This window comes from Culex quinquefasciatus, chromosome 2 (genome assembly GCF_015732765.1).
Source record: "Culex quinquefasciatus strain JHB chromosome 2, VPISU_Cqui_1.0_pri_paternal, whole genome shotgun sequence".
Classification (NCBI taxonomy): domain Eukaryota; kingdom Metazoa; phylum Arthropoda; class Insecta; order Diptera; family Culicidae; genus Culex; species Culex quinquefasciatus.
The window spans coordinates 107,902,334-107,916,747 of NC_051862.1; the positions used below are offsets into that span (position 1 = coordinate 107,902,334).

Genomic DNA, 14,414 nt, shown 5'->3' on the forward strand with positions numbered 1-14,414 from the left:
CAGTTCAAAATAAAATGTAATCCTTAGTAAATCACATGCTTTGAGTATTGCGCTGTTCGGTTTAAACCGAGGGGCGTGACAATGGCCTTAATAAATTAATTTTGGCATTTAATATATTAAGGAATTAAATTCCTCTTGCCATTTGACATTTTACAGAACCACACCTGCTTTATTGAAAACGTTGGTTTGCTTTGTGTCTCTTTCGCGCTCGACTGTCAAGTTTGTTTTGATTTAATTTTGTGATGCAGCAAGCTGCAACGCGGATACTGTTTTTCGCCGATATTACAGGAAAAGTTTATGGAGCAGCACCGGAAAAGGACAAACTGCCGGAGAGCATCGGAACATCCAACGCCATCGAATTCCACCGCAAGTGGAAACTTGTTCATCTCAGCTGGACAGATTGTTCCGCTAAGCATCGTTCTCGCATGGTGAGTTTCAATATTCTTTTCAAATTTTTCAAGTTAAATAGGCAATTCTTGTTTCAACTATCAGTTGTTTAAAAAACGATCATCTTTCGAACCAGTTGTTTTTTCTGTGATTAAAGACATTATTTTGTCCCCCCCCCCCTCCAGGTTTTAATTGGTTCGTCGCACCGCTGCTGGAAGTGTTGCATTCCTCTTGAAGGACTGCTTCCTCCAAACGGGATGTTGTTGCTGTGGGTGCCGCGGCCGTTCAACATGCGTCGGGACAATGTCGATGGGTGATCGATGTTCCGCTGGTCAAAGGCTGGTGCTAGGAGTACTGCTCGTCGGGAAATCAGTTGAAATTTGTGCTTGAGCTTAAGCTTCTTCTTGGTTACGTGCTGAACGCGTTCAAATACCGCAAGCCGCAGGTGCAGCAGTACCAGTTCCGTTCGCTCAGCGCGACTCAGTTCTTCCAAGCATCGACTCTGCCTGGTATAATTTGCTTAACCTGAACAGTTTTCATTTGGATCGCGATTTTAATGTAAAACTTATAAAGACGTTTACTAAAAAGGATTGTGAGGTGCGATTCGTAGATGCTTGTGCCGGGAATTGTGCTTTTATTCATCATGCGCAAAGTCAAGTTGTGAAATAACATAAATATAAATAAAAATCTATTCTAGCATGATAGCGAAAACATCACTTAAACAAAAATTTTGTATATTTATTATTATTTTTTCATTAAGCATATTTTAAAAATAAAGGGCAAGTACTTGTACTTCGACTGACATCATATTAACAAATCAAACTTCCGTCCGATACCGAATGTGGGGTGACCTGTTAAGTTTCAGTAGAAGCGGTTTGCTCCTTGCCGAAGCTCAATTCCATAAGCAGCATCTAGGATGATGTCCAAGTTCTTCGACGAAATCGCGAAGAAAAATCAGAGAGAGAACGTTGCCAGCGAGGACGTGCTGAGCACCTGAGCCGGCGCCGGTTCGGTATTGATGAGATCGTGACTGGGCTGTGTTAGAACTCGGCTAGAAACCAACCAACGAATGCCTGCTCATTAAGGTACACTTCTTTTATTACGTAACGTTAAAATTGGTATTTTTTGACCCCCTTGCCCTTCGTTTAAAATGTCCATACAAATTTCTAAAAAACGGACGTGCACGCAGAACACAGAACAGTTAGAACTAGCGAAAATGCCTCACTTTCTTTTGATACAAGTTGCCGCATTCTTTTATTACGTAACGCAGTTGTTGGTGTGGGTTGAGGGGGTGGGGAGTTCGAACGAGTTAAGTGTTTTTTTGAAATGTGTATGGACATTTTAAACGAAGCGCGAGGGGGTCAAAAAATCCAAATTTTAGCGTTACGTAATAAAAGAAGTGTACCTAAATGAGCAGGCATTCGTTGGTTGGTTTCCAGCCGAGTTCTAACACAGTTTCCATTTTCTTATAGAATTCTAACATAAATGTAGCGACATTCTGGCAGGATTCTTACAAAACCAGCTCTGCTAAAATATTTCGTGCCTGCACTCAAAATCAGAATAACCCTTAAAAGGGTACTTTTTATCCTTTTTTTCAAGTTTACCCGTCTTCACCCTTTTGAAATGGTACGAGGGCGAAACCCTTCAAAAGGGTACTGGCCCAGTACCCTTTAAAAGGATACTGCCCAGTCAAATCAATCCGAATTCTGAAACGGAATCTAATTAGAATCGTATACAAATTCCGTTCTGTATACGATTCTAATTAGATTCCGTTTCAGAATTCGGATTGATTTGACTGGGTGGCCATGGAGCGGCGCGCTCACTAGCGACATCTATGAGTCAATTTTGTTTTGTTGAAACAGTGCCATCTATTGTAATTTTTCATAATTTCTTTAAGCATTAAATTTTATTAGGAAAATGTTTTTTATTGTTTTAAATTAATATTTACAGTTCAAAATAAAATGTAATCCTTAATAAATCACATGCTTTGAGTATTGCGCTGTTCGGTTTAAACCGAGGGGCGTGACAATGGCCTTAATAAATTAATTTTGGCATTTAATATATTAAGGAATTAAATTCCTCTTGCCATTTGACATTTTACAGAACCACACCTGCTTTATTGAAAACGTTGGTTTGCTTTGTGTCTCTTTCGCGCTCGACTGTCAAGTTTGTTTTGATTTAATTTTGTGATGCAGCAAGCTGCAACGCGGATACTGTTTTTCGCCGATATTACAGGAAAAGTTTATGGAGCAGCACCGGAAAAGGACAAACTGCCGGAGAGCATCGGAACATCCAACGCCATCGAATTCCACCGCAAGTGGAAACTTGTTCATCTCAGCTGGACAGATTGTTCCGCTAAGCATCGTTCTCGCATGGTGAGTTTCAATATTCTTTTCAAACTTTTCAAGTTAAATAGGCAATTCTTGTTTCAACTATCAGTTGTTTAAAAAACGATCATCTTTCGAACCAGTTGTTTTTTCTGTGATTAAAGACATTATTTTGTTCCCCCCCTCCAGGTTTTAATTGGTTCGTCGCACCGCTGCTGGAAGTGTTGCATTCCTCTTGAAGGACTGCTTCCTCCAAACGGGATGTTGTTGCTGTGGGTGCCGCGGCCGTTCAACATGCGTCGGGACAATGTCGATGGGTGATCGATGTTCCGCTGGTCAAAGGCTGGTGCTAGGAGTACTGCTCGTCGGGAAATCAGTTGAAATTTGTGCTTGAGCTTAAGCTTCTTCTTGGTTACGTGCTGAACGCGTTCAAATACCGCAAGCCGCAGGTGCAGCAGTACCAGTTCCGTTCGCTCAGCGCGACTCAGTTCTTCCAAGCATCGACTCTGCCTGGTATAATTTGCTTAACCTGAACAGTTTTCATTTGGATCGCAATTTTAATGTAAAACTTATAAAGACGTTTACTAAAAAGGATTGTGAGGTGCGATTCGTAGATGCTTGTGCCGGGAATTGTGCTTTTATTCATCATGCGCAAAGTCAAGTTGTGAAATAACATAAATATAAATAAAAATCTATTCTAGCATGATAGCGAGAACATCACTTAAACAAAAATTTTGTATATTTATTATTATTTTTTCATTAAGCATATTTTTAAAATAAAGGGCAAGTACTTGTACTTCGACTGACATCATATTAACAAATCAAACTTCCGTCCGATACCGAATGTGGGGTGACCTGTTAAGTTTCAGTAGAAGCGGTTTGCTCCTTGCCGAAGCTCAATTCCATAAGCAGCTTCTAGGATGATGTCCAAGTTCTTCGACGCAATCGCGAAGAAAAATCAGAGGAGAACGTTGCCAGCGAGGACGTGCTGAGCACCTGAGCCGGCGCCGGTTCGGTATTGATGAGATAATTGTTGCTGATTTGTTCGAACATTTGATCAAAAAAGTTTTTTTGCGGCACCTCTTTTTGACGAACATTTCTGTTGCCACCTTTTGGTTCCTTGGATTAGCCATGGGTATTTTCATAGTGTAATAGTGAGTTATCTAAGCCCGAGCTCACGCACACTAGCACTCCATTTGTTTTGCTGGCGGGTACAAAATTTAACCTCAATGTTTTTCGTGTACGTTCACGCATTACATGCGCACGTAGATAACTCTATGAAAAGGGCAGCTACCACCACGCAGCGCCACCAGCGTAAAAGAGCATTTTTTATTATGTAACGCTGTTGGTGGTGTAGGTTGAGGGGGTGGGAGGTTCGAACGAGTTAAGTATTTTTTTTGAAATTTGTATGGACATTTTAAACGAAGGGGGAGGGGATCAAAAATCCAAATTTTAGCGTTACGTAATAAAAGAAGTGTACCTAAATGAGCAGGCATTCGTTGGTTGGTTTCTAGCCGAGTTCTAACACAGTTTCCATTTTCTTATAGATACATAAATGTACCCAAGTAACCATCCAGCACTAAAAGAAATCACAAATGAGCTGCTAAACAGCATTCACCAGCAAATCAGTCATAAAACAGCTAAGGTGATAGCAAATTAGCTTTAAAACAACTGCTCTGGTAATAGCCGGAATAGTGTTGATTTGATGCTGCTACTAGCAACACTGCAACACAATATTTCATCAAACTGGCAACACGATTTTGTTCCGTGTAAGAGCGAAAGAGAGAGCACCAACAAACAAAACCAAAAATATTGCTTACTCTCTCATACTTTAAACCAAAACAAATCGTGCGGGAGAAAAATGCAGTCAGCATCATGTTGGTAAGTTTAATTTTATTAATTTTAGATTCATAACGTTAACCCACCGGAGGTCACGTACGTGTACTTTGTACACAGTTTGTAAGGGCAGTTGTAAGAAAGACGAAAACACGCGACTTCCCGAAGGTTAAAAGAACTCCTAGCTTTCTCCTACTACCGTTACAGTGACCTCCAGCAGCTGACTTACGGATACGGAGGAATTGTGGCAAATTTCGTGAAACCAGGAATATCCGGCTTCGGGGCATTTCCCAGTTGTCCAGGATAGTAATGATTGAAGGGAACATCCCGAGGAACGGCGAGATGCGGTGGTTCGGTGCGGTGAAAAAGTGAAATTCAACGGTTTAGGCAATTATGGCACAGTTATTTGGTTATGGAGGCTGTTAAATGATTGTATTTAGATTATAATAAATTATCCAGAATCAACAGAAAAATGTCTTTTAAAATACACAGAGAAAATTCGACTGGTTTATGTCCATATTAAGTAGGGTCCGTGCATTTTACTGAGCGACAACACTGTTTATGTAGCTCTAAAAACCATCCTGGGAATCCATACCTCATATAGCCGTGAGGACACGGGCTCCAGATTCATCGAACATCAACAGCATCATCAGCAACAACAGCATCATATCGACAGCACCGCGAGTTCAAATAATTCAACTTCCCTCTCAATCAGCTGAGTCGGCAAAGTAGTAAACAACGCAAAAATAGAACTGAGTGAAGCAGAGGAGAGAGAAAGAAAGGGACAACAACATTTTTGCCTCTCCATTTTTTTTTTTGAAATTTTGCAGGGGTGGAACAACAACAGTAGGGGCTCAGCTGTAAAACAGAAATATAAAGTCCAAAACCAGCTGCAAATCTGCTGTAAAAGCGCATTTGGTGCAGATTTCAAAACATTTTAGCTTTTTCCCGCAGCTATAAATGCGCTGTTAGTGCTGAACAGTGACTTCATTTTGTGCTGGATGGTTACTTGGGTAGTTACATTCTAGCAGGATTCTTACAGAACCAGCTCTGCTATAATATTTCGTGCCTGGGCAACGTTATTGCTTCACCGAGTAACAGCATTAAACTTTTTTTAGTTCAACTAAAGTTCAACTTTAGTTATTTATCAACCCACACCAACAACTGCGTTACGTAACAAAAGAATGCTCTTTTACGCTGCGTGGTGGTACCCAGTCAAATCAATCCGAATTCTGAAACGGAATCTAATTAGAATCGTATACATATTCCGTTTCAAACGCAACAACCGGTTCGAACACGGAAATTCGGATTGAGTTAACTGGGTATAGCAGCCTCGTTTATTACACTGTGAAAATATCCAGGATTACTACACAAAAGTGTGTAATCCTACTTGAACCTACTGCCCAGTCCACTCAATCGGAATTCTGAAACGACCACGCACATACTAATACAAAGCGCCACAAAGAGGCAAAAGGTAATTACGAATATTTTTGGCACTTTCTTTTCGGTTTTGCAAAAACAAATAAAAAAACTAACTTGAAAGTATGGTCTGATTCAATTTTCGTTGCTGATTTGTTCGAACATCAATATGGCGACTTGTATCAGAAGAAAGTGAGGCATATTCGCTAGTTTTAACTGTTCTGCGTGCACATCCGCAAACATCGACCACACACATACTAATACAAAGCGCCACCAAGAGGCAAAAGGTATTTACGAATATTTTTGGCACTTTCGTTTCGGTTTTGCAAAACAATTAACAACACTAACTTTTAAGTATATGACTCAAACTTTGTTGCTGATTTGTTTGAAAATTTGATCAAAAAATAATAAGTTTTTTTGCAGCACCTCTTTTGAACGGACATTTCTGTTGCCACCTTTTGGTTCCTTAAATTAGCCATAGATATTTTCACAGCGTAATAAACAGGGCATCTACCACCACGCAGCGCCACACTGAAAGCCCGACCATGGTAATTTAAAAAAAAACATTTGCTAAAAATGCTGCTTATTAAATTAACTGTGGCTTTTTGGTAAAAGTAAACGCAAATATGGCAAAATGTTCCATGCTGCCACAAAATTGCATAGTAGCAATTACAAAATCAATATCATTTTCTTCGTATTGGAGGGTTAAAATTACTATACCGCTCACGACATAGTAAAACTGACTGCGTTAATTAGTCAATCCAAGCACAGAATGTTTTTAGCAAAAATACGTCGGTGCGTGTTCTCAATTTAACCCTTTAATATGGTAGCAACTACCATGGTTGGGTTTTCAGTTTACCAGCGTAAAAGAGCATTATTTTATTACGTAACGCAGTTGGTGGTGTACACACACTTTTGCGTTAGTTTCAAACTGCCTCCACTTCTGCCGAAATAAACAACCGTATACGAGAGAGGCGTATTTACGTATTTGGGCACATACTATATCTCGGATTGGTTTTCAAAAATACGTAAGAGCCAATGGTAAAAAAAGCCTTTTTTGCCTCGGTATCCGACCCACTTACGAAAAACCAATTTCAAAAATGCTTAAGATTGTTCATCTACACGTCCTTCAAGTGACCCAAACTAAAAATGAATGAAATTTTATTACAATTTGGAGAAAAACGAATATTAATGTCGGAGATCATGATGGCTCTTACGGCTTTTTGAAAACTCACCCGAGATATATAATATATATACTAAGACAATTCGAATTTAATTCCGATTGAGTTGACTGGGTGGTACAGCGTAAAAGAGCATTATTTTATTACGTAACGCAGTTGGAGATGTGGGTTGAGGGTGTGGGGGGGTTCGAACGAGTTATATATATATATACGATATGTATTATTTTTTAATAAAATTTTCGTTAAAATCATCAACAATTTCAAGTTTGATAGTCAAACTATACATAAAAGCTAGTTTTGTCATTTGTTTTTGCAAAACCGAAACGAAAATGCTAAAAATATTCGTAATTACCTTTTGCCTCTTGGTAGCGCTTTGTATTAGTATGTGTGTGGTCGATGTTTGCGGAGGTGCACGCAGAACACAGAACAGTTACAACTAGCGAAAATGCCTCACTTTCTTCTGATACAAGTCTCCATATTGATGTTCGAATAAATCAGCAACGAAAATTGAATCAGACTATACTTTAAAGTTAGTTTTTTTTAATTTGTTTTTGCAATACCGAAAAGAAAGTGCCAAAAATATTCATAATTACCTTTTGCCTCTTTGTGGCGCTTTGTATTAGTATGTGTGTGGTCGATGTTTGCGGACGTGCACGCAAAACACAGAGCGTTAGAACTAGCGAAAATGCCTCACTTTCTTCTGATGCAAGTCGCCATATTGAAATTACTTGAAAATTTATACCCGTCAACTCAATCGGAATTAAAATCGAATCGTTTGAGTATTCCGTTTCAAACGCAACAACCGAACTGAATTCCGTTTTAGAATCCGATTGAGTAACGTAACGCAGTTGGTGGTGTGGGTTGAGGAGGTGGGAGGCAAAAAAGGCTTTGTTTACCATTGGCTCTTACGTATTTTTGAAAACTAATCCGAGATATAGTATGTGCCCAAATACGTCAATACGCCTCTCTCGTATACGGTTGTTAATTTCGGCGGAAGTGGAGGCAGTTTGAAACTAACACAAAAGTGTGTGTACACCACCAACTGCGTTACGTAATAAAATAATGCTCTTTTACGCTGGTGGCGCTGCGTGGTGGTAGCTGCCCTGTTTATTACACTGTGAAAATATCTATGGCTAATCTAAGGAAACAAAAGGTGGCAACAGAAATGTCCGTTCAAAAGAGGTGCTGCAAAAAAAACGTATTATTTTTTGATCAAATTTTCGAACAAATCAGCAACAATTACAAGTTTAATAATCAAACTATACTTAAAAGTTAGTTTTGTTATTTGTTTTTGCAAAACCGAAACGAAAGTGCCAAACATATTCGTAATTACCTTTTGCCTCTTGGTGGCGCTTTGTATTAATATGTGTGTGGTCGATGTTTGCGGATGTGCACGCAGAACACAGAACAGTTAAAACTAGCGTAAATGCCTCACTTTCTTCTGATACAAGTTGCCGCATGCTTTTATTACGTAACGCAGTTGGTGGTGGTCGCCATATTGAAATTACTTGAATATTCATACCCGTGGTACTACCCAGTCAACTCAATCGGAATTAAATTCGAATCGTTTAAGTATTCCGTTTCAAACGCAACAACCGAACTGAATTCCGTTTCAGAATTCCGATTGAGTTGACTGGGCAGTAGGTTCAAGTAGGATTACACACTTTTGTGTAATCATATGGTACGTTCGTTTGAAATGCCGGTGTGGCACTGAGTGCCGCACTCGTTGGTGCCAGTTTTGGTTCAATCGAACGTCATTTGTCAGTGCGCGTGGAACTCGAATGAAACTGAAAAATATTGAGTGCGGCACTAGAGTTTCAGTTCCAACATGGCGGCGAAACTCGTGCGGAACTAGCGCGAGTTTCTTCAAAGAAACACTTTGACAGCTCTGAGTGCGGCACTCAGTGTGAAACTAGCCATCAAACGAACGTACCAATATTTGAACTAAAAAAAGTTTAATGCTGTTACTCGGTGAAGCAATAACGTTGCCCAGGCACGAAATATTTTAGCAGGGCTGGTTCTGTAAGAATTCTGCTAGAATGTCGCTACATTTCTGTTAGAATTCTATAAGAAAATGGAAACTCCCAGTCACGACTTTCTAGCAGGATTCTAACAGAGTTCTTACAGAGCTGGATATTCTTACAGCATTCTAGCAGAAATGTTCCACCGTTCTAGCAGGATTCTGACAGAACCAGCTCTGCTAGAATATTTCGTGACTGGGCTGTGTTAGAACTCGGCTAGAAACCAACCAACGAATGCCTGCTCATTAAGGTACACTTCTTTTATTACGTAACGCTAAAATTAGTATTTTTTGACCCCCTTGCCCTTCGTTTAAAATGTCCATACAAATTTCTAAAAAATACTTAACTCGTTCGAACTTCCCACCCCCTCAACCCACACCACCAACGTCGTTATGTAATAAAAGAAAAAAAATACTTAACTCGTTCGAACTTCCCACCCCCTCAACCCACACCACCAACGTCGTTATGTAATAAAAGAATTATCTTTTACGGTGGTGGCGCTGCGTGGTGGTAGCTGCCGTGTTTATTACACTATGAAAATATCTATGGCTAATCTAAAGATTCAAAAGGTGGCAACAGAAATGTCCGTCCAAAAGAGGTGCTGCAAAAAACTTATTATTTTTTGATCAAATGTTCGAACAAATCAGCAACAATTACAAGTTTAATAGTCAACTATACTTGAAAGTTAGTTTTGTTATTTGTTTTTGCAAAACCGAAACGAAAGTGCCAAACATATTCGTAATTACCTTTTGCCTCTTGGTGGCGCTTTGTATTAGTATGAGTGTGGTCTATGTTTGCGGACGTGCACGCAGAACACAGAACAGTTAGAACTAGCAAAAATGCCTCACTTTCTTCTGATACAAGTTGCCGCATTCTTTTATTACGTAACGCAGTTGTTGGTGTGGGTTGAAGGGGTGGGGAATTCGAACGAGTTAAGTGTTTTTTTGAAATGTGTATGGACATTTTAAACGAAGCGCGAGGGGGTCAAAAAATCCAAATTTTAGCGTTACGTAATAAAAGAAGTGTACCTAAATGAGCAGGCATTCGTTGGTTGGTTTCCAGCCGAGTTCTAACACAGTTTCCATTTTCTTATAGAATTCTAACAGAAATGTAGCGACATTCTGGCAGGATTCTTACAAAACCAGCTCTGTTAAAATATTTTGTGCCTGCACTCAAAATCAGAACAACCCTTAAAAGGGTACTTTTTATCCTTTTTTTCAAGTTTACCCGTCTTCACCCTTTTGAAAGGGTACGAGGGCGAAACCCTTCAAAAGGGTACTGGCCCAGTACCCTTTAAAAGGATACTGGCCATGGAGCGGCGCGCTCACTAGCGACATCTATGAGTCAATTTTGTTTTGTTAAAACAGTGCTGCCATCTATTGTATTTTTTCATAATTTCTTTAAGCATTACATTTTATTAGGAAAATGTTTTGACAAAGAACTTTGTCCTAAGGTTTCTATACGGGGTGTCAATCCAAAATTTTCGCGAAGCGAAAACGTTACGTAACGAATTCCCCTCTCGGCAAATTTCCCCTCTTTTTGGTGCACGCTGGTTGGTTGAACAAACGTTTCCCAATCAGTCAATATAGAGACGTGAGATTGATGTATCTAAAATCACCCCCACTCTACCTCATAATTTTCGGATCGCCGACGCGGCAAAAAGCGAATAAGGAGATGTAGGAGAATGGGTGCAAAAAGGCGGGGCATACGTCCCCGATCTAAATTAACAAAACTCGGCTCGGTCGGTCCCGAAAATTCAGTCTGTTGCTGGCCGTCGACGAGAACACATCAGGAGCAGATGGCCTGGTGGCCCGTTTGCAGACGGCCTGGAGGCCCGGGAGCAGATAGCCTGGAGGCATGGACACGCCAAGACATGCCAGCCGGCATGAGCGGGAATTGATAATTGGAATTGGCCACCACTTGGAGTGACCGGAGTCCCCGGCGGGTGTTCCGATGGGGGGACTTTTCCCGAACCATAAGAGTTGGGGCAATATGGGTATCAATCTTTAGGGTTTTTGATACTGGATATGAAATTGGACATTTCGGCAGTAGTGGCCACAATCCGGAGTGGCCGGAGGCCCCGCGGATGTTCCGATGGGGGGACATTTGCGGAACCATTAGAGTTGGGGCAATATGGGTATCAAACTTTAGGGTTTTTGATACTGGATATGAAATTTGACATTTCGGCAGTAGTGGCCACAATCCGGAGTGGCCGGAGGCCCCGCGGATGTTCCGATGGGGGGACATTTGCCGAACCATAAGAGTTGGGGCAATATGGGTATCAAACTTTAGGGTTTTTGATACTGGATATCAAATTGGACATTTCGGCAGTAGTGGCCACAATCCGGAGTGGCCGGAGGCCCCGCGGATGTTCCGATGGGGGGACATTTGCCGAACCATAAGAGTTGGGGCATGTTCCGATGGGGGGACATTTGCGGAACCATAAGAGTTGGGGTAATATGGGTATCAAACTTTAGGGTTTTTGATACTGGATATGAAATTTGACATTTCGGCAGCATTGGCTACAATCCGGAGTGGCCGGAGGCCCCGCGGATGTTCCGATGGGGGGACATCTGCCGAACCATAAGAGTTGGGGCAATATGGCTATCAAACTGTAGGGTTTTTGATACTGCACATGAAATTTGACATTTCGGCAGTAGTGGCCACAATCCGGAGTGGCCGGAGGCCCCGGGGATTTTCCGATGGGGGGACATTTGCCGAACCATAAGAGTTGGTACAATATGGGTATCAAACTGTATGGATTTTGATACTGGACATGAAATTTGATATTTCAGCAGTAGTGGCCACAATCCGGAGTGGCCGGACGCCCCGGGGATGTTCCGATGGGGGGACATTTGCCGAACCATAAGAGTTGGGGAAAAATGACTGTTAAACTTCTGAAATCTGTTTCTGGAAATTTAGAATAACTATTTCGTAATCAATTAGAGCCCTGAATAGGGCAGTTCAGCTCCACTTGCAATTTTCATCCACTTAGTTCGATAGGACGTTGATATTATGCGTTAAAACTTTACAAATCAAACAGCCTGTTTCAGAGCCACGAAATATACCACAAAAGAGTAAGGGAATCATGGGGAAATTTGGATCGGACGTTCTAATCGAAAATTTCAACAATCATCTAGCAAAGTTCTTTGTCATACTGGTCATGTGTAACATAACCAATTAATATTTACAGTTCAAAATAAAATGTAATCCTTAGTAAACCACATGCTTTGAGTATTGCGCTGTTCGGTTTAAACCGAGGGGCGTGACAATGGCCTTAATAAATTAATTTTGGCATTTAATATATTAAGGAATTAAATTCCTCTTGCCATTTGACATTTTACAGAACCACACCTGCTTTATTGAAAACGTTGGTTTGCTTTGTGTCTCTTTCGCGCTCGACTGTCAAGTTTGTTTTGATTTAATTTTGTGATGCAGCAAGCTGCAACGCGGATACTGTTTTTCGCCGATATTACAGGAAAAGTTTATGGAGCAGCACCGGAAAAGGACAAACTGCCGGAGAGCATCGGAACATCCAACGCCATCGAATTCCACCGCAAGTGGAAACTTGTTCATCTCAGCTGGACAGATTGTTCCGCTAAGCATCGTTCTCGCATGGTGAGTTTCAATATTCTTTTCAAACTTTTCAAGTTAAATAGGCAATTCTTGTTTCAACTATCAGTTTTTTAAAAAACGATCATCTTTCGAACCAGTTGTTTTTTCTGTGATTAAAGACATTATTTTGTTCCCCCTAAAGACGTTTACTAAAAAGGATTGTGAGGTGCGATTCGTAGATGCTTGTGCCGGGGAATTGTGCTTTTATTAATCATGCGCAAAGTCAAGTTGTGAAATAAAATAAATATAAATAAAAAATCTATTCTAACATGATAGCGAGAACATCACTTAAACAATAATTTTGTATATTTATTATTATTTTGACGTGCACGCAAAACACATAGCGTTAGATTTAGCATCGACTCTGCCTGGTATAATTTGCTTAACCTGAACAGTTTTCATTTGAATCGCGATTTTAATATAAAACTTATAAAGACGTTTACTAAAAAGGATTGTGAGGTGCGATTCGTAGATGCTTGTGCCGAGAAATTGTGCTTTTATTCATCATGCGCAAAGTCAAGATGTGAAATAAAATAAATATAAATAAAAAATCTATTCTAACATGATAGCGAGAACATCACTTAAACAATAATTTTGTATATTTATTATTATTTTTTCATTAAGCATATTTTTTAAATAAAGGGCAAGTACTTGTACTTCGACTGACACCATATTAACAAATCAAACTTCCGTCCGATACCGAATGTGGGGTGACCTGTTAAGTTTCAGTAGAAGCGGTTTGCTCCTTGCCGAAGCTCAATTCCATAAGCAGCTTCTAGGATGATGTCCAAGTTCTTCGACGCAATCGCGAAGAAAAATCAGAGAGAGAACGTTGCCAGCGAGGACGTGCCGAGCACCTGAGCCGGCGCCGGTTCGGTATTGATGAGATAATTGTTGCTGATTTGTTCGAACATTTGATCAAAAAGTTTTTGCGGCACCTCTTTTGACGAACATTTCTGTTGCCACCTTTTGGTTCCTTGGATTAGCCATGGATATCTTCATAGTGTAATATTGAGTTATCTAAGCCCGAGCTCACGGACACTAGCACTCCATTTGTTTTGCTGGCGGGTACAAAATTTAACCTCAATGTTTTTCGTGTACGTTCACGCAATACATGCGCACGTAGATAACTCTATGAACAGGGCAGCTACCACCACGCAGCGCCACCAGCGTAAAAGAGCATCTTTTATTACGTAACGCTGTTGGTGGTGTAGGTTGAGGGGGTGGGAGGTTCGAACGAGTTAAGTATTTTTTTTTAAATTTATATGGACATTTTAAACGAAGGGGAGGGTCAAATATCCAAATTTTAGCGTTACGTAATAAAAGAAGTGTACCTAAATGAGCAGGCACTCGTTGGTTGGTTTCTAGCCGAGTTCTAACACAGTTTCCATTTTCTTATAGATACATAAATGTAGTGACATTCTAGCAGGATTCTTACAGAACCAGCTCTGCTAAAATATTTCGTGCCTGGGCAACGTTATTGCTTCACCGAGTAACAGCATTAAACTTTTTTTAGTTCAACTAAAGTTCAACTTTAGTTATTTATCAACCCACACCAACAACTGCGTTACGTAATAAAAGAATGCTCTTTTACGCTGCGTGGTGGTACCCAGTCAAATCAATCCGAA

General features: G+C 40.4%; 2 protein-coding genes and 1 long non-coding RNA gene across 3 annotated transcripts; all 3 read left to right on the forward strand.

Moving 5' to 3' along the window:
- The first annotated feature begins 242 nt into the window (after positions 1–242).
- LOC119766201 lies at positions 243–1,005 on the forward strand. The gene is made up of 2 exons (XM_038250635.1): positions 243–428; positions 573–1,005. The coding sequence occupies exons 1-2, from the start codon at positions 243–245 to the stop codon at positions 702–704; spliced, it is 318 nt and encodes a 105-aa protein (XP_038106563.1). The 3' UTR covers positions 705–1,005.
- Positions 1,006–2,576: 1,571 nt separating this feature from the next.
- Positions 2,577–3,336, forward strand: LOC119766202. Its single transcript, XM_038250636.1, has 2 exons — positions 2,577–2,762; positions 2,904–3,336. Exons 1-2 carry the CDS (start codon positions 2,577–2,579, stop codon positions 3,033–3,035), a joined length of 318 nt encoding a protein of 105 aa, XP_038106564.1. The 3' UTR covers positions 3,036–3,336.
- A 937-nt stretch (positions 3,337–4,273) lies between these two features.
- Positions 4,274–5,023, forward strand: LOC119768002. Its single transcript, XR_005277844.1, has 2 exons — positions 4,274–4,595; positions 4,758–5,023. It is a non-coding gene; the product is annotated as an uncharacterized LOC119768002 (long non-coding RNA).
- The last annotated feature ends 9,391 nt before the right edge of the window (positions 5,024–14,414 follow it).

What these genes read in the sequence shown, in the direction of transcription:
- LOC119766201 (XM_038250635.1), top strand. Translation starts at nt 243, where the DNA reads ATGCAGCAAGCTGCAACGCGGATACTGTTTTTCGCCGATATTACAGGA. An exon ending in CTAAGCATCGTTCTCGCATG is followed by an intron (nt 429 to 572) that starts GTGAGTTTCAAT and finishes CCCCCCCTCCAG; the next exon opens with GTTTTAATTGGTTCGTCGCA.
- LOC119766202 (XM_038250636.1), top strand. Translation starts at nt 2,577, where the DNA reads ATGCAGCAAGCTGCAACGCGGATACTGTTTTTCGCCGATATTACAGGA. An exon ending in CTAAGCATCGTTCTCGCATG is followed by an intron (nt 2,763 to 2,903) that starts GTGAGTTTCAAT and finishes CCCCCCCTCCAG; the next exon opens with GTTTTAATTGGTTCGTCGCA.